At 41.5% G+C, this 20,024-nt stretch overlaps 3 protein-coding genes across 3 annotated transcripts in view; 2 read left to right on the top strand and 1 right to left on the bottom strand. All coding sequences in view use genetic code 11, as the record gives it.

Moving 5' to 3' along the window:
• EGR_03049 (Signal recognition particle protein) overlaps positions 1 to 5,131 on the top strand; it is a gene marked incomplete at both ends in the record, with an annotated part of 8,644 nt that extends 3,513 nt beyond the window's left edge. Inside the window, 3 exons of the mRNA XM_024492298.1 lie at positions 779 to 1,122; positions 3,272 to 3,508; positions 4,978 to 5,131. Of these exons, the coding sequence (XP_024353224.1) occupies positions 779 to 1,122; positions 3,272 to 3,508; positions 4,978 to 5,131 (735 nt within the window). The remainder of the gene's footprint in view (positions 1 to 778; positions 1,123 to 3,271; positions 3,509 to 4,977) is intronic.
• A 262-nt stretch (positions 5,132 to 5,393) lies between these two features.
• On the bottom strand, positions 5,394 to 5,666 carry EGR_03048 (Barrier-to-autointegration factor; the record flags this gene model as incomplete). Its single annotated transcript, XM_024492297.1, has 1 exon — positions 5,394 to 5,666. One exon carries the CDS (start codon positions 5,664 to 5,666, stop codon positions 5,394 to 5,396), a length of 273 nt encoding a protein of 90 aa, XP_024353223.1.
• A 4,247-nt stretch (positions 5,667 to 9,913) lies between these two features.
• EGR_03047 (H(+)/Cl(-) exchange transporter 4) overlaps positions 9,914 to 20,024 on the top strand; it is a gene marked incomplete at both ends in the record, with an annotated part of 25,400 nt that continues 15,289 nt past the window's right edge. The window contains 5 exons of the mRNA XM_024492296.1: positions 9,914 to 9,989; positions 10,416 to 10,585; positions 13,473 to 13,877; positions 14,102 to 14,395; positions 17,990 to 18,143. Of these exons, the coding sequence (XP_024353222.1) occupies positions 9,914 to 9,989; positions 10,416 to 10,585; positions 13,473 to 13,877; positions 14,102 to 14,395; positions 17,990 to 18,143 (1,099 nt within the window). The remainder of the gene's footprint in view (positions 9,990 to 10,415; positions 10,586 to 13,472; positions 13,878 to 14,101; positions 14,396 to 17,989; positions 18,144 to 20,024) is intronic.

Here is a 20,024-nt window from a genome sequence, read left to right as displayed (position 1 = left end):
AATTGTGGTTTATTGTGATTTGGAGGTGCACCAAGTCAACTACTGCGTGATTTTATGTACGGCAGAAATCGTAGCAAACAAACTGCATGGATCTCTTGTCACATTAAATGTCATTCCCAGCTCTCTTAGCTGGCAAATGAAACGGAATGGAGACTGCGCTCGAGAGATCGCCTTCAGTGAGTGTATTCTTAATGCCATTAGTGTACCATGGGAACACCTTCCTCAAGTAAATATCGAGGTTAATTTTCATTTCTATTCATTTCCAATCCTAGCCTGTTGTTGCTTCCGTTTGGACTTTCTTAGGGCATTCAGTTTACATTTGAGGTGTATCAGGTCTTTGGGTTTTAATCATTAGTAGTACTTACGATTAAAATATTAGAAGTGTTCATTGGATCAAGGTACCATTACCATTGATCACAACGCAGACTCCAAAGTATGTGTCTACCTACGCTTTGCTATGAGCTTTCACGGTTGTGGCCTGTCTGCCCGTTCGTTTAAATTCGGCACTGGATCCTGCGACCACTGTTAAAGAAGTAACTAATATTGGAGATAATCCATCATTGAGGTACCTGAGCTGTCTCTGTGGCTACCAGTAAGATGTACCGAACATCCAAGAACCAAAGTTGCGATGTGTATGCTCGTAGTCGATTTTTTTTCGTCCCAGCAATCATCTGTAAATGCTGAGCCGTTTTTAACACTATCATTAGCTAAGATATGCGAAGGAAATTTAGGCACCACAGAGACCAAAGCATTGCGTCACTTCACATTATTTATCTAGAAAATTGACTCCGATCGCCTTCTCTCGCGTTGCATCGATTTCTTCCGTTTCCACGGCTTCGCTGAGGATGCCGCGCACCTGCTAGAACAGCGTCTTGATGCTCTAAAGCAGATGAGCGCTGGCAGTGAGGGTGTCAAGAAGCAGCAGCAACAAAGTCTATTGGCATTGCTGATTCAGGCCTACTCCAAGTTCGACCACGCCAAGGCGAGTCAGGCAAGTCGCCATCTGGAGTTCAAGGAGAAGTTGAGTGAGAAGGAGGTGGATTCTCTGGAGTCCATATTTCTCTTTAACATGAAGAGTATCAAGAAGAGTGGGAGGGTAGTCACTGCACCGACACCGAAGAGGTGGGTATTGTCTCCCTTTTATCTCCAATTCATCCTCTAGCCGCAAAGCTTTGTGCTTTTCATGGTGTTCACTTGCTTACATCTGCAGCTGATAATGCAATCCTTGTAAAAGATTGTTTTCTTCATAGCTAGTTGGAAGAGGTCTAGTAGTCCCTGCATTCTTTTTTGCCACCAACTTGCAGGTTATTGGTTTGACATTTATTCACCTTGGCCTCGGTTTACCTTCTAGACTTGAAATTTTACATCAAAGAGCCAACCAGGGTTGCGTGCGTGGATGAATTTGCTAGATTCTGGTTGACCCTGTCCTTTTTGTACCATACGATCGGAAAAAATACTAGTCTCAGAACAATGTGTGTAAAACGATAATTACAAGCTAAAAAATGAACATTTTAAACTGCGGTAGTGGTGCTTTCCTCTTCGGTATAAAAGTATGTATTATCAAATGTCTGGCTTGTTACCAATCTGAATCGGTGAGGTAGTCTTTGTAAAGGTTGTCCTTTTCATAATTAATTCTTGGTTTTTTGGTAATTGCTTATGCAATGTGGAACCTATCAATTTGGTTAAAATAACACAACGGGTAGTCATTGTCCAACCCCTCATCCAATTCATGTATAATTGGAGGATTCAATAAACTGTCTCGCACATGGCAGGATAAACTTCCATTCATCATTTTTTCACTTCGCTGCCAACAGAATTGCCTACATTGATCTTTTAAGGCGTTTCTATTTTTTTCAAGGAGCAGCCCATCAAAATCACGCAAATTCAGGCCAAAATGGTTTTAAGAGATAAATTTGGGAGAGAAAACCAAACATGAAGTGACGATAGTACACAAAATTCTTTAATATTTCCTCCCAAACGTTTTAGTGATATCGGAAGCTGGTGCTTTATCCATGATAGTATGGTAAATCGGGTTTTTAATATAGCTTTGGCGAATTTAGTGGTCTTGGTAATCCTTCTCAAAATATCATTACGACTGATCGTAAATCGAATGTGACGTTCTTTTTCTTTTTAGTTTAAGGTAGTTAAAATGAAATGTCGTGATGGTCAATTGTAGGGATCTTTGTTCCACTTATTATTCCACTTACCCCTACTTTTATCCTAGTAAACTTTTTACGCTCAAATATTCCATTCTGGCAACATGGAATTTTAATAGCTCCGATTTTGCATTGCCCTCTAAAGGGCCTGTATTTAAGGCGATTTGTCAGGCTATTATCGCATTAACTCAAGCAGATGCAAGATTTCCAGACAAATATTTTAGTGCATTAATTTGGTATTCCAGTGCTGGTCCTCTTTGGAAGTATGGGTTACGGCTAAGCATAAGTCGAGTATGGTGATCTCCTTTTTCGTTTTTTTGTTTTTTTTTCTATCTTAAAACAGTATTTATGCCAGGTTAATGGCCCGTCTTCACTTTTGTAGTGCTTTGGAATCTAGGATCACAATTCCTTTGTAAGGAACCATACTGATCGTCTTCACAGGCTGTTTTAGAATCCTTCAAAATAATCCAAACATCAGGCGTGAAGAGGATGCGGCTTGGCATCTCCTTTCTACCGTACAACCAATTGCTTGGTTGTTTTGAATGCACCTTTCCCTTTTTCGATAGGCTTAAAAAAGCTGCTAAAGTCTGTACTGTCTACTTTCCTTCATTTCTCGTTTATAAAGATTTGATCGTCTTCAAAGGGCACTTGCAATATATCGCGAGTACCAAAATAGCGATCATAGGGTGGGATGCTATTTTCTCTCCTCGTTGCATACTTTATTATCATTTAAGCTCTTCCAGCGGTGATAAGTTGGTAGCGGCGGTTGCTTCCATACTATTGCTGATCTGATGGTCTATTTTTTGGTCTTTTGGTGCATCGACAGCTTCAGTTACAATTGACTTCTATTCAAAAGCCGTTTTACGACGCATCTCTAGCATTAGTATACCACTGACCTTAAAATGGAATGCAGTTACCATTCTGCCTCAGACTACATAACTACATGGGTGTTTTCACGGGTAGTTCTGTATCTTTTAGAGTAAAAAGCATTCTTGCAACCGTGCAGCGATTCGAAAGCTTCTATTGCATTCAAAAGCTGCTTCAAAGCATGTCAAAAGCCCTCAAATGTGACCGACCCCGAAATTAAGGGGGGACTTTTTTTTGAATTCTTTCAGCGGAGGCAAGGCAGGTGACACAGAGGGGGCGGTGGCAGTGACACCGAAGAAGCACAAGAAGAAGAAGCGACCACCTCGGCTACCGAAGAACTACGAGCCCGGCGTACCGCCGGATCCTGAGCGGTGGCTGCCGAGGCGCGAGCGCACCGGTTACCGCGGCAAGCGGCGTGACAAGCGCCAACCCTTGCACCTCCAGCGTGGCCCCCAGGGTGTTACTTCCTCCACAGCTCCCGAGCTGTAAGTACTGTTGCCTTATTAGTCTACCCTTTGCGGAGAGACCGCCTTTGTTCAATAGATAAGTGGAGTGATGATGCAGAGATTTCGTGTGCTGTCTTTGTCAGCTCTTTTTCATGCATTCATCGATCGACTTTGTGACCTGCTTGTGCAAGACGGTGGTGATACTAGGTTTTTTTGGTGTGAAACTTGCCTCTTTGGAGAGTTAAGATGCATGTTTTCCCTCCTTTTTCATTCACTTCATGGATGGGTGTTAAGCTTATTTTGTACACCGCTCATTTACTTCTAGCCTAAAGACCACCTTTATTTCTTAACCAAATCTGTGCGCACTTTTGAACGATTTTGAAAATTTGGAAGTCACAATGCTTTTGTGCTCGTCAATGCACGAAGCACCCTCCCCCATCCCATCCCTCTTGATCTTTTTTATACCTCAATTGATTGAGATATCTACTTCATATGTATGGCTTTGAAGGTAGCGATCAACAATCGTTTGAAGCTTTTGCAGATATTGGGGATGACAGATACCGTGAGTTGATTCTTCGGTTAACTGTGGCTCTTAAATGCTTTCCCCTATCTACAGGAACCGCATAGCTCCCTCTTCCTTCGTGCTATACGTTTTCATTGTTGTACTATATACCCCTTCCTACCCACCTGTTGATGTATTGCGTTTAGAATGATTGTGAAGACAGGATTCAAAGGCACCCTAAAGCCTCCTCACGGTTCTTGAAAATCTCTATCCTCTCTTCTGTTAATAATCTGCATTTCCCAACATCTCTAGTTCCAATAATCTGAGAGGCTAATCCGAAAGGCCATCACACCTCTTCCAGCCACCGCATTTCTTCCATTCTTCGTTTGTGAATTGTCGCCTCTCAAGGCGAGTCTCCCCTTTACTGTCTACTCATCCACTTTGCCCACCAACTTAGTGACCCGCTTTGTGTGTCATCTCGGAGGCAGCAGTCACAAACCGCTAGGTGTATATTTCTCCCCTTGTTTCGCTGTGAAAGCCCTCAATCTCAAAGCCATTTCCTTTTCCTTACGCCCTCAATTCTTGAATGAGTCCTCTGTATTTGAACTTAACATTGAGTCAAAAATATCAAGATGCTTCTCTCCAGTTCTACCCACCCTTCTAGACTGTAATCAAATGACATCAAATGTAACTGTACGTAGGTTTTGGCAACTCGGCAGCAGCAATGGCTCAGCGGACTGATCTTGACGGTCACAGGATTTTTGTTTTGCCACCGCTTTATCTTTTGTAATCAGACGGTCTCTCAAATTACATGTCCTTTAACAACATTCCTGTACACGTGCGCGATGCGATTCCTGCAGTCACTTAGGCATGTAAAAGCTTCTCACACGCAACCATTACCATTGTAACGAGCACGACCCCAGGAGAGTCTATTTTGGTAAACCAAGCGACTCAAAATTAGCTATCTGCTCTGCAGCTTAATCCAACTGGTTATTTGGAATTTCAGGGACATGGGCAACACGGGCGCTTCCGTAGCCTCAACACCACCAAGCGCTGGATCTGGCAGCGCCGGTACCGGGCCCGGTCCCAGCGCAAACAACGCGCAGCGCCGACCCCAGCAGAATAAGCCCCACAAGAGCAAGAAGGGAAAGAGGCGCTAATCACGGCTTTGTCATGTCGACATAACTTTGTTTCCACTTTTACGTGGTGATGAATATATCTAACGGTTAAATCCAGTGGCTTACACACTCACATCTTCTTTTCACTGGAAGGCTTCTCGAAGAAGGTGTATATAGTATGCACATTGATCTTATTACCAAAGAAACGTTATGAACGGATATGAAACGGTAGGAGAGTCCATATATAGGTGAATAGAAATGTACATATGCATGAAAACCCAACGAAGGGGAAAGGGGCGGGGTGCTACTGCATGAAAGCGGAACACCAACTGTCAAGGGCATCGAAGCAGTCCTTGGCCTGTTTTTGGTTTGCGGAAGAGATAAGTTTCATCCAGTCGATGAAAAGCTCTTCATCCTTGTTTAGGAGGAGGTATTGACCTAGCACGTTGTAAGCCATACCGTAGCCCTTTCTCTTGAGTTTCTGGCCAAGAACCTCTCCGACTCCAGGCAACTCAAAAACGCTCTTATCACCGATGGGTTCGGAAACGAAATTCCGGTGCTTCTGCGACGTCGACATCTATGGAGGAATGAGATGCTAAGGAATGCCAATTGCCAAGAACACCTGTATGCTATTTACTACTTTAGGAGGGAAGTGGTAATAAACGTCTCAAAGTTTCAGTTATTTGCTGGATGATTGGTTAAGCAGAAGGGTCAAGTCTGAGAACACGACCAGCAGCAGCCTCGAAGACTAGCACCAAGTAAATCAAGCCCAGCAAGAATTTGCTTCAAATCGTTATTAAATAAAAGGCAATTTCGTGCTTGAGATAAGAAAGGACAAGAAGCGCGACCTGACGAATCAGGTCAGATCACACAGAAAAGTTTCTGTAGGAAGTAGATTTAAACAAGTCGAACAATTTAAATGTGTTTCTTCAAAAAACCAAATTTTGTTGCATTTGTATTGTTTTCTCTTCAAGTTTTTAAAAGCACGGATTTGAACCTATTTGTGTTTTTTATTGTGTTATAACTGCTTAATAAAAATTTTTACTATAATATAAAGACCCAAAATCAGAACCCATGTAATTTTGTATGAAAAAATTAGTTGATTTGTTGTTTAAAATACCAGTGTTAAAGCTTGATGCCTGCATGTGTAAAGGTTTCCACGTTTTTTAGCCTCCACCCTCAGTTTCATAGACTTAGAACGAAATCATCGCATAGAAAGCAGTAGCTCTCAGACATCCGTCTTTTGTTTTGCCCTACAGTAACGATAGTGTTTGCTCAGTAAAGTAGGGGTGGAAAAGGATCTCTTTCCACCTAAAAAGTACGGCCAAGCAAACACGTTTTACACAAACCCTACTGTAATACAATGGTTGTTTATCCCTCGGTATTGGCGAAGAGCCACTTTTGACTTGACCTTTGTACTACGCTGGGTGGGCTGGCCTTCGTGCCGTGCCAGCAGCTCGAATACCTTCTCTGTAATACTTATGTTGTTTTAATGTGCCTTTCAGGGAGGAGGCAATCAGGAAATTCGAACCTCGTAACCGGATCGTCCTCTCCCTTACCTAGTGACTGCATCTCCCCTCCTTCTTGAACATTGTATTTTTCCTATCCATCTTGTCACCTTTAATAAAGATGTCCAAAGCGAATCAACCGGGCTTGTCTAGGAACGCTAGGAATTGGGAAGCGGAGACAGAGGAGCCTCGCTCCACATCTCTGTGCTGAACATATATGATCTGCTCTTGTAGTGTGTCTTCTTTCGTCTTCAGGGAAGTCTCGGAACGCTACACTGCACAACGTGTTTAGCGATTCAAGTCACTTATTATCTGTTTAAAATTGCAAACATCTTTAAATACAATTGTACTTGATGGCAAGGGGATGTGTTCGATGCAATCCGGTAACCCGAAACGTTGTGGAGGCCATCTTTGTGTTTTTCTTGTTTAAACAAAACGAATTTTTTTAATTTTAGCACCTCGCATTTAACCTTGGAACCAGCTAAAACAACATTAGTCAAAGGTAAGTAATTGGTAATAATCTGGTTGTTTGTTTAACCGTCTGTTTATCACAACGGATCTCTTGGTTTCTGCCTTTGTACCTCTAGTACCCTCCTTATGCTGAATGTATGTATTTTTTTGAGTACTGTGCCTTCTTTCGACATCAGTGAGGTTTTGGGGCACCACAAATTATCCCATGCACTCTAACTGGATATCATTTAAGTAATTGCGAATTAAAAGCTTTCAATCCTAAAAGGCAAGGGCATTAGCAATTCAAAGAAAAGATAGACCAAACTAAACTGCCACGACTCTAGGTTACTAAATATTGGGCAGAATTTGGTAGGTGTCATGCATACCATGAATGCATTTATGCCCTCACCTACAATCCTGACTTGGATTTCATCTAGATGTAATTTGCTAAATGCTAAGACATTCTTATGCAGGTAGCTGCCAAATTTTGAAACAAATATCATGAAATAACTATGGTAACATCTGTTAAACTTGCTTAATCCCGACTCTGTGCGCAGTATAATATTGAAGATTCGAATAGATGCACAAACGTATAACATGCTGTAAAACGAAATGATGCTGTAGCGTTCTGAGACTCCCTGAAGACAAAAAAAGACAATTCTCGGGCAGAATACATATATTCAGCGCGGAGAAGGTGTCTGGGCTATTGGCATGGCCCAAAAGGCCAGCCCACCCAGCGAGGTAGAAGGGGGTTAATTCAAAGTACAAAAGTGGCGCCTCACCAGAACCGAGGGATAAACCACTATCGTATTACAATACTTTAGCCCTCTTACATTTTAATTTAAATTTGCATTTAACCACGCAGCCAAGGTGTGGTCAAGGGGCAAAGCCATAGACTCTAGGTCCGTGTGTTTACTTGTAGCGTCCGTTCTACCTCCTCACTGTGCAGTTTGGCTCTGCAAACTGCATCAAATCACTAAATTTGCAAGTGGTGCCTGATTTAGTTACCGATTTGAAAGCAAAACCCAGCTTGTGTCGTCAAAGCTGAGGTGACAATAAGGCCACAACAAGGTCGATATCCCATACATTGTTTTTAAAACTGCTAAAGTGTTTTTTGGTTTAATGGAAGAATTACACATTTTGGACGCTACAAAGTGACGTTAACAGGCATTTATTAAAATCCATGTTTAACAAACCAGGCATCTTGCAATAATGGTTGCTGGTTCGTTTCCGTTACCGCATTTTTAAGTAAATTTTTTACATACGCTTGATTTTCTACCTAAAATGAATTTAAGACGTGTGATTAAGCTACATCTGGTATTGTTCATACTTTACTTAGCATCAGATCAAAATACTTGGTTTTTCTTTCACAGCACTGAGCTGTCTTTTAAAACCTTTTATTTAGGTCTTTTAAATTCTTGATGTTTTTGCTATCCATGTAGCCAGCTAAACCTGCCAAATTTTTCGTTTGCATCACTTGTTTAACAAGCTCAAGGCTTTCTGGGCGTTAAAGTCACCATTAGTGGTTGTAATATATCGTTTGCATTTGTGCTCTTCATTTCTTTCAACTTTGCCACAGCCTATGCATGTGATTTTTGATGCGCATTATTACGATTTTCTATAGGTTATAGCTTCCCCTTTGTTCATACGTCGATTTGCTGTTGTAGTGCCCGAGTTGCTAAACCCCGTCGGCGTGTATTGGATTAGCCATAGATTTGACACTCCCCTGTTTTTTTTTGGGTAGCTTTTTGAAATGGTTTCTGCGTTCATGTGGTGTTTTTCTCACTTGTCTAAGGATTTTTTGTGTCATAAGATTTTTGTAAGATATCGTGGATGTTTGTCAAGTACATTTGCTGTATATTTGGTTTGTTTTTCAGTTTACTGAGCTCTGGTAGTATGATTTTATCTTCTGCCATTACTTTCGTTTTCATTTAAGGTATCCTTTTTAATCATAACAAGCATCACATTTTTCTTCATCCTTACCGTTTTTTCCGGAAATCTGATTCCACTGTAATTTGTGGATATGTGCGTTCACAGCTACCTTTTCCTATTTTGACTACTGGTCTAACCTACTGGCGTTGTGCCTAACGTAATGTTGCTGAATATCCGAGTAATAGGGTTTGCCCCAAATAAGTTTTTTCTGGGGCCCTTTTCTTCAATTATTCGAATGTAACCTTTTGGAACATTTTAGCTGAGGCGTATCTGTTAAAATTGCGCGCAAATTCAGGTTCTTCAAGCGCCATAAAATGGCATCCGATGAGGAAATGCTTGATGTCAGCTTCCCTCGACAGTACATGTCACTTTCTAGCGTGAGGAATACCTTTTCAGGTGAATATTTATCCCTTTTTTAGATTATGTTGTATTTATTTGTCCTATCTCTAAATGCATGCTCGCTTTATAATTTTGTAGAAATATAAAGTATGACTGGGGCACTTACTATTGAAAAGTCTTTGGTGTTCTATTTTCTTGTTTCAAATTTAAAGCAGCGCTGGCTTTTGATGTCGCCTTACCCACATAGTTCGTGTTTACCATGTTTCATTTTGTTTTGAATTTGTTAAAGAACGTCATTCAACTTTGTTTGACATCCCGCATCGATGCCGGCCTGAAGATCTAGGACTTTCCTTTGACAGAACGAGATAGTATTTACCCCAGAAATAAAGCTTTATTGTTTAACGAATATGTAGTTGTTGGTTATCGATTCGACTTGAATGTTGTGCTTTTGGAGAAAGTCGTAATGTCCTTAAGCCTGGCATTTACCGAATCATCTCCTTTCCATTATTGATGATTGGGGCGAAAGTGTTATGGCGTGCATTCTATTTCAAACACGAAAGGTACTCAGATAGCATTAGATGGGGAGCCGTTGGCGATGGATCCTACTTCGAGTAAAGCATCCGTTAAAATCCCACTGGAAGCTCTTGCTCATGCGGATGCTAGTACTTCAGGTATCCCCTGACTAACTCAAGCAATATCTCACCCTCTAGCCTGCTCAGCAAACTTTGGCTCGCTTACGTAACTGTTTTGGCTAACTAACTAACTGGAGCCCCTCTTTTCCACAAGACGAATCAACAGAGAATCTACTAGGAATATATTCCCCAACCAACCCTTGCGATTACGTGCGCTTGAGCACTTTTGGTAGGTGCCTTCCATCGTCCCCCTTCTACTCATAGTCGTGCCTTCCCTTCTCTTATTTCGCTTTGCTTTAATTCTCCCATGCACATCGTCTTCAACACATACATGTTACTATCGCCCTCGACTGTCCATCTGTGTGTGCGCTTTTTATCTGTCAATTGACCTACTTGTGAACTCGCGCGCTTAAGTTGCTTGCGTTTACTGAGTCCTTTCCACCTACTTTTATTTCTTGACCCTAGACCCCGAGGAGTCGAGATTCGGTGAACGGCCACAGGCCTCTACCTCCTCGGTGGCGAATGACGAGTGCGGAAGACCAAGGAAGACCTACGATGAGTACGATACTGTGGATTGGGTGAAGGATCTTAATGCGGACAGTGATAGGCGGTCTCGCATGGGGCAACGTGCTAAGGTTTGTTAATCTTCGTTCGTATCATTTCAAAAGCCTGCTCTGTTATGTATCATTTTTTCGAGCGTCAAACCTAGATGCCATACTAAATGTGCGGCGTATGCGTACTGGATGACACTTGCTACAAGGCGACTGCGCTGTTATTCTCACTTCATAACTCATATTCGAAGACGCATTTTTCGTTATACATGATGGTGCATCGGTTTGATAGCAAAAAGTTACTTCATTGTTGGTTTGTTTAGCACGCGTGATGAGACCTACCTCCTGCGCCTTGACTTAGCACGCATGGTTTAGCATTGGACCATTCAGTGCGCTACGCCTACGCCGTAACTACATAGCTTACTCTGATCTAAACCCTTCTGTCATACCATCGGTTATAAACAAAACCCTTTCGAATTAAAAGCTTCGTTTTAGTACTTTAGGTATGCTTTTATTTAAACACGAATTACAACATTATTTCGATGGCGTAGCTTGCATTCACATAAAAGCCCACCACTTTTTATGTCATATGAAACATGATTTCCCTGCTCATCACGTCTTTGAAGATTACCACAAGAAGTAGTTATTACCTACTTGTTCCTGTGAGTGCTCAACTTCTTCTATTGTAAGGTTTTCTTTAATTTCTTTTGATTACACAGAACTTGAACCATGTCTCAAATTTATGTTGCTAGTGTTTTACTTCGCCACTACCCACTGTCCTGCTCTCGGATCAAAGTTTCACTACAATTAATTTGCTTTTTTGTCATTATAAAAACCATCATAAGGATACGTCTTCCTTCGTGCGCATTAAGTAGTCATGCTGTCACAATTTTAACACATTGTTTGTTGATGTGTTGTGGTTTTTCACGTTGGAGCTAATTTTTTGAAAGCGATGAAATTTGTTTGTTTCGTAACAAAAAGGAGTGGAAAACTCACAACACTAGCATTGCCAATGGTTCAGCAAAATTGTAGGTGATCTCAGGAGCTTCAAGGGATCCGTCGACTGTTAATCGTTTCTTAAATTTACGAATATATATTCACTGTTGAGGCGAAGGTTGGTTACAGAAAAATACGAAATATTTCGACGATTTCTATCGTCTAATTGCTTGATTTATGTAGCAAAATCCGCCTTCCCTATCCAGCTTCCTTACTACATCGAATTGTATCAGAATAGTGGCCACATCTAACGCCGTCGCTGCCAATCCATGTGTAGTGTTTAAGATGGATACACGCTTGATTCTGACCCGAGAGAGCATTGTATCCACCACGGCCTCAGCCCTTCAAGGCGGCTCTTAGTTTATTTCAAAACAAAGATTATTGCAAGTGAAAATTCCATTTACGGTGTCCATTGGTCGTCATCTGTCCTGTCACGTTGTGGTTTTACAAAGTAGCCTCATATTCTGAAATTATGCCAATTTTCGACCGACTTTTTAATAGCTTCATATAAACTGCTCTAAAAGACTTTTTTAGCGATAGTCACAAACTATGGGATGTATTTAAAATAATGCAAAAGCACTTCCTAACTGCCTCAAAAAAGCAAAATCAGTCAACAGGAAATGACGGAGTTGAGTACACTCTCAATCCTATCACTTACGTAATTAAGGTTTTTCATTTCTCACCTGGTAGGTGCATTATTTAGGATCGTCACAATAGTTCACTTCTCTGCTTACGCCGATCTTTTTATTGGCCCTTTCAAAACAAAATTTGTCTCCTCGTCCACCAGAGACATTCATTTCTGTCCTACCTCATAATGGTCATAATTGACAAATCGCTGGTCTTAGTGTGGGTGAAAATCTGCAGTAAATGCATTTTTGTGCACTTAGAATAGTTTACCACCATGTTTGATGAACATTAAAATTTGTCAGGATACAAACAAAACATAAAACCTTTCCCATATCCGATAGGTGGTGGTCAAACTTCGGAAACTTTTTCATATCCACATTATTGGTCCGCTTTCAATATTCGACATTTATGCTTCTATCTTTCAGTTATTAATTAAAATTTTCCGCTTCGTTTAATTAATCATTAAAAAATATGATCTGTATCGTTTAAAATGTCTTTTTGGGATAAACAGCGAGGGGTTCATCGTTCTTAAAATTCTTTGTATGGAATCATTAAAAAAAGGCCTCCTTTTTTGTACTTTAGATGTACAATAAATGTTAAATCCGAGGTTTTTATTGTCAAAAACAAGTGAGGCTCCTAGACATTCCTGACTAATTTTTGCTTTCGTGTACAGTCATCTAGTGGTTCTCAAATATGCCTCGCTTTTTTATTTTTTAGGGGCGTCTGTGTCTGGGCTGGGCAGGGATTAGTCACACATCAATGTGTCATGTGATTAATCTCTATTCTTTCTTATATCTTCACTTGTACCCAAGTTTAACGGCATTTTAAGAGATGCCTTGTGTGTTGATGTGCCGGTAGTACGAATTAGTTTCCGTAAAGTTGACCATGATTAAAGTAGTTAGAAAATGGTTGTGGTTGTGTGACATCCAGTTGGCTTCAACCGCAGCGCCGAGGAATGCCAATATTAATTGGAAAAACACATTCATGTTCCTTCCTTCGCTCATCCCGCATTGCCCAATTTAAGTGTCAATATGTTTATGGTGTCATGTTTCGCACATAGGAACCTTCTTTGTTCTCTCTGAGAGGGAAAGACTTGCATTTTCTACTACCTCTAGGCTCTCGAAGCAACCGTCAGGGTAAACCAGTTGAACGGATATCATGAACGTTTTGTAAGAGGAAAGCCATGACTTGTATGCCATACACAGTTTTTGACTTGTTCACTTCCAAAGCCCAAGATTTCGAAGTGATCGGCAGACAACGAGCCTTGAGTTTATTCAGTTTAATGGTGACCACGAGTGGATGGGTGGGATGAGAAGTGAGTTGAATGCTATCCATGGATACATTGCAGTACTCCCTGTTGGGTCGCCTGCTGCTCGTCTGGGATTCGAGCTCCGGCTGGATTTGCGTGGGCCTGATCGGTGCCTTGGTTGGCTTGTTTGCGGTGATGGTCGACATTGGAGTGAGCTGGCTTTCCAGTCTAAGGGAGGGCGTATGCCGCGATCAGTTGTGGTTGAACCAAGAACAGTGTTGCTGGTCCTACAACATGACTGTCTTCTCTCCCCTCTATGGACTCTCCTCCCCCTCTGCCGTTAGTCATTCTACCACCGCGGCCACCACTGCAAACTCCACTGCCACTGAAATCACCTCTGTTAGTTTGACGATGACGTCAAATGCAACTACGAAGGAGCTTATTTACCCACGCATCGCAGGGAGTGGTGCTCAAGCTGCCTTTGGATTCTATTCCTGTGAACAGGTTTGTTCTCCTTTTCCCTACCTCGTTTCTTGTAGGCTGAAATTTCCTGATGCTAGAATTATACCACAAAATCGGACTTATTTAGTTTGCGTTCCCGCAAACCTAACTATGTAGGTAGTGCGATGATTATTCTACAGTCAGTGAATCACTTTGATTTTCTACATCACACCCTTTTCTGGCTGGTTACAATACATTTCATTGGTACTTTGATGATTGCTCTCTAGATTAATCCTATCCAGTGTCTACCCATCTTACTATGTAGCATTTATATTAACGCACTAACAGTACAAGTAATAAGAATCAGACCTCCCTGTCGCCAACGTGGTCGGATCCTGGCGACTGAGTGGGCTTGTATAGCAGGGTCTGTAATTTGGGCAAATAGCCTCTGTCATGTTTTCGGTATGGTCCTCAATCCTGTCTGCTGTTGCACTTTTGAGTCGGCTTTCAAAACGATGCTCAAGTTAATCGAAGTCTATCGCGAGACAGGAACGGATATCCTACAACAGTTTTCCAACCCAGTGTGCTAGCTATAGTGAAATGTCCGGAAAATCTTGGTAGGCTTCATCTATATTATTACTATTATTTATGAGGGGCTCTGTTGAAGCGTTTAATTGAAAAAGTATTGGTTAAATTTAATGTTTTTTAGCGGCAAGATGTCATTTGACAAATCGCTTATCTCAAGGTCGAATTCGTTTCCCGCTATTTTGTTTAGCTTTTATCCCTGCCAAATATTTACTGCATACCCCTCTATCCGGGTTATGTTATAGCTGTTACAACGTGGGTAATTACTTGGTTGTCAAATTTTTCTAACTCGTGCCGCCTTCGGATGTATACTGTGCACGGTTTGTCATGAAAAAGCGTCGACTTGTTCACTCTAGGTTCCTCCGCCTTACAGTCCTCGTGGTGATTTAACATGAAATTAGACGTCAACTCCACTTTTCGGACTTTATTTTGAATTCCTGCAAAGAAAGCCACTCTCTGGAGGTGCCTGTCTTCTATGACGTTTCTTGTGCACCAACTAGTTGGTCCCTTTTGACGCTAGGTATTTTGAAAGTATTAGCAAAAGGGGCCAAATCCTTCACAAGGAGTATAGTGTCGAGCGAACCCCTTTCGCACTGCTGTCATTGTAACGACTGAGTTAACTACGCTTTATGGTGTGCCTATGCAGTGTTCGCTTTATTAATTGCGTATAGGAGCTGTGGGGGCCAGAGCATTATGTTTTCAGTGGAGGGCAAATAGTGGGAGACGGAAAAACAACAACATTCTGCTATAACTGTGAGTACTCTTTCCTTCCCGATCTGGCTAGCTTGACATTCCACATAGTTGTCGCGGTTAGCGTTGTACGCTAGACTTTTTTGTTATGGGGTATTTATGTCCCTGATGCAAATGACACGGGCAGTGCTCTATTGTGGGATCCATCCTTACTCTTTTGTCTTTTTAGAGTTTGCGTGTGTGTCGCAGTAGCTTTTTTGGACAGCTCACTCTGCTCGTAAATATATCCATTAGTTGCTAATTTAATACAGCATTGCGTCAAAAATGCTGTCTTTTGAAAATGAGTTAAATCGCATCTCTTTTAGCTCCTTCGAAGTTCCATTTGTTTGATTTTGTGGAGTTAATGGTAAACACCATTTCGCTCAACTGGCCCACCATTTGTCCTCTTGACTGAGGAATCAGTTCCCATGGAAGTGGTCATGCTCGCTGTAATTCCCTGGTGTTTGAGTCTTGCTGCTTTTTTATTCATAGCATGAGGTAACATCTGGAAGTGATGGACACTGAGCAGCTACTACCCAGATGAAGCTCTTGATTCCAACCTTTTTACTCTAATTGTTAATCTCTCACTGAGTGTTTATTGTTGCATTATCTGGTCTTACCCCATCTCTCATCTGTTATTCTGTACAGAAGTTTCGCCGTAATGCTTCTATCCTCAATTTTGTTTTGGAGTTTCCATTCCTCTCTCGCTCAGGACTGTCTTGCCGTCAATTTATATCGAAGTTTTTTACAAGGTTAGCCGTCCTGCGATTGAGATTCGAGTGATTTATTTCGTGTTTACTGCTTTCCAATAAGCACTCAAGAATTATTGCCTTTGCTTATTTCGACCTAGAATAAGGAATTTGGCTTTCATGCATAAAGGAGGAATAGGCCTAACCCCAAAAGCTGTCGCATGCGCTGCGGTAACGATGAGGAGGAAAGCTTAGTAGAGCAATTAAACACAACGCAACCATTGAGCTCAGTGCGATTTTCACAGTAAGGATTAGCTGCAGAAATTTTACTAAACGCCTTATGCGTTTAAATAATTAACGTTGCAATCTCCCAGTCTTTCCTAACGAGTCCTAAATTCCCCTATTCAACTATTTAAAACGCTTTCTCTCTACGCAAAAAAATGAACCCGACCTTATTCACCCCTGCTTCGATCCCTTTTTCATTCCCTAACCTTCTAGCCCACATGTAATCATGTGGCTGCTCAATGCTAAGAAATGGCGGTAATGATCAAATATACTCAAATATAAGGGTCATAGGAAGGCAAATGTGAGACATTCTCTCACGGATAGTTTTCTTTTGGTATGGGATAAGGGGTTTTGCGCTGTCTTACATAAGTAGAATCTTCTTCCATCTGATTGATTGTTTCCCAAGAAGAGGTCTTTATTTGCGCACTCTTGAGTTGTGTAGTATCGAGTAACCCGGTCTCAGCCATAACCATTCTTTGGCCTTTAATGAGTGGACAATGCTTAGTGCACCACATTCTCAAACACTAATCATCGTTTTGTGGAAATGAGGTGGCGGGTAATCCAGAAGTGTAGGATAGATATCGCGTCGTTTAAGGTAACCAGTGGCATGTTCATTTGCTTAATGAATGTTGAGGTGTAGAAGAAGCAGATAGCCCGTGGTGCTCGTCGTCGAATAATGTTGCTTAGCTTCCACCATAAGTCCTTCTCAGGTGATGTGAGTTTGACCGAATGGCTTAATCCTCATTCACCACTCTTCCAGAAGTGGTTATTTATCACCCAAGTCATTTTTTCGTGGAGCATTTCTGAGTAGTACCTCCTGTTACCGGATATCACACCTTCTCAAAGTGCTATGCAAAAGGTTGTACGAGAATCTGAGCAGCTTAAATTTAGAACTGAGTTAAATTGGGTTTGTGAAGCAACAAAAAAAGCTGAAATTACGTCTATCGTGTTCAACGAACAGTTTTTTTGAACTGAGAGTTAAAAATACAATAGAAGCAGTATAGACCACAATGAAGGGTACCGTGTCTATAGCATGTGCTCTAAGATATATCCGTGTAAACGATTGCATGCGTTTTACAAGTCCATACAAGTTGCAATAATCCCATAGCGGATTGTATTGAAGGCAGCAAGGCTCAGTACTGTGGGTCGCCATTAATGGCACAAGTCCACTTGGCAGTAGAATTTAGAGTCACGTTTTCTTTACATTCCGAATGCCCGTGCGTGAAACTGCCGAAATTGCCCTGATTTACTGATAAACAGGCATCAACAACTGATTATTGATGGTTAATTCAGTGTCTGACGTCCTGTTTTAGTTGAAATCCGCTTTTAGTGCGTTGCCTGTGTGCAAGCTGTGCGAGGATTAGCACATGGACGAATATTTATTTGACCTCCTTTGTCGCTCGTTGAAGAACGTGTTTCGTCCAGTACGCTACGACAAGCACATTGTGTATGCACATTCCTTTAGCTCTTCCCCGTAGGCAACGGAATTTAGCCGTCTGAGTAGACATAATATAACACTTTCTATGCCTCCGTTACCATCTACGATCGATCTTAATTTCTATGTCTTTTTGAATTAATAAGGGATTCCTGGGCTTGGGACGCGATTCACATAACAGCAAACAACGTAAGAACTAGTAAAATGGTCATAGAGAAGGGTTTATAGATTGGGGACTCACATGATCGGTTTTGATGAAAAAGTTCTTTTGGAATCCGCCTAAATTTCTCCCTGAAAGTATTCTAGAAAAGCTAGAAAACTGGCAGCATGGGTGCCGTGAGTATGGCCTCGCATTGTCAGCGTGGTGGCCGATTCGCGGTGTTGATTGAAGAAAAAATCCGTGCAATGATGCGAATATATTTAGAGTAGCAATCTTTCTGTTGATCTTGCAGTGGTACTCATGGGAGCGCCTGCTGACGGGTCACGACGGTGACCTGGAGCACGTGGGAGCCTTCATCCTAGGCTGGATGATCTACATCCTCCTTGCCGTGAGTATGGCGGGTCTCTGCGCTGCTCTCGTCTACTTTCTCGCTCCTTCCGCTGCTGGTGAGTTAACTCACCTCTGCTAAAAGTACTTATTGTAATGATATCAAAAGCCTGGCTACTGTGGTTAAGAGGTGTTGGTAATGACTTAGTAGCAGCTAGTTATGGAAAACGCATTCCTGAATATTCGCATTACAGAAGATGGCTCATTAATGTGGGGTATTTTCGAGAATTTCCCATACTTTTTTCAAAGAAATCCAACTTGCCTTAAGCAGTGTCTTATCAACTTCTAAGGCATCCACCTACCTCGTATTTGACTGAACTTAGGGCTTTTATTACTAATCAACGTGAGTAAAGATTCAACGGTGGCTTTAGGGCTTTCTGTAAGTTTTCAGCTCTTGATCCCTTGTTCTCCGTGGTTAAGACATACTTTTGAGTTGATTGATTCCTCATTGTCACGGCTTTGACCGACCGGTAATTTTGCGCCCTCATCGATTCGATCAGGGTTTAAGTTTCGCGTTCATTCATAAGTGGAAGAACTTGGCCATTGTACTGAACATAGGCGTCAACGATACTCATAGTTTGTTCAAAAAATATGGCGCATGAGGAAATATATTAATTCCACAGTGGTTCGACAATTGGATTGATCATTCGGTCTAGAAGCTTCAGGCTAAAAGTTTATATGCACCTCACGGCGTTGGTGTAAAGGAAATAATCGTGCTGAAAATATCCACAACTCTTGCACAGCATTTCCATTTGAACGTTTTGGCGGTTTTTTCAGAAGTTACCTCTGAAGACATCCTAGAATGCTTCCCAATTTGTACTCGTTGAGTTCTCCCCCTTAAGTGGAGACAAATTCCATATATGCTGGTAATCACGATAAGGTCAAGACCAGTCAAAGTGGCATGAATATATGAGATTGGCGACCACTTTGTAACTCCAGCAATCCCACCAGTAGCGATGTGCATTCACGGCATAATGCTTACGTACTCACATTATCAACATTCAAGAACCAGTTCATAATGAAAATTCAAGCTTGCGAAAATTCAGCAATTTCGTTCCTTTCAAGGCGATAAAAAGCAATCAACAAATGTCTCCTTTTACGCACCAACGTCGTAGGCTTCACTGCTGAAGTGTAAGAGTGGTCGAAATGGTTTAATAGACGGTGGAAGTTGCTTCGGTTCGTCAAAAGTTTCGTCGTAACCTACCAATCTATGCTGCATTAACTTGGTGTTTTTTTTACTGAAGAAGTATCCCTGTCTTTTGTGCCTTGCAGAGTCGTATTTCAAATGCACTTTGTTGAACCTACAGAGATGTCATTGGTCATAGGACTTATCATGAATTATTATGTTAATTTGATGTTCATTCGCCAGTTTCGCCTTCTGAGCTCTTCTTCCAATCCGCCTGTTTATTTAAATTATGTTGAGTTTGCTATCGTTATGGTCAGATGTTTCTTCTTAAGTCTTATTTAACCGCCTTGTTTGACCTACGGCTAGATGTTATACTGACCCAATGCGATCACTGGGATGTGGAAATTCGGTTGCACGTAGCCTGCGTAGTCGTATTTTGACGTCCATGTCTTTAAATTCACAAAGACGGTGCTGTCCCCTGAAGATTTCGTAAATTTTTACTTTGAATTGAAAATGAACGAGAAGATGCTTCTTTCGTTTCTTTCATGCAAATATCCAGAGTATCACTAAGCCTACACTCAACAATATCATCTCCTATTACTTCGTATTCCAAAAACATCCGTGTTGAAAACCTTACTCCCATGATACAAGGGCGTTTGGAATGGTTTCACAGACGCCAGGGTCAGAACTCGTTCGTTGGTAATTCGTTTTAGAGCATGAGTCTTCCTCTTTAAGCAATGTAATGATCGTTCAATATCCTAAGTTGAATGCTTTACAGAACTTCTGGGCAAATACCATTGTTGGCTTTGCGGTA

Source organism: Echinococcus granulosus (assembly GCF_000524195.1).
Source record: "Echinococcus granulosus chromosome Unknown EG_S00015, whole genome shotgun sequence".
Classification (NCBI taxonomy): domain Eukaryota; kingdom Metazoa; phylum Platyhelminthes; class Cestoda; order Cyclophyllidea; family Taeniidae; genus Echinococcus; species Echinococcus granulosus.
Note: the sequence above shows the minus strand (reverse complement) of the source record. Positions and strands in the feature narration are given on the sequence as shown.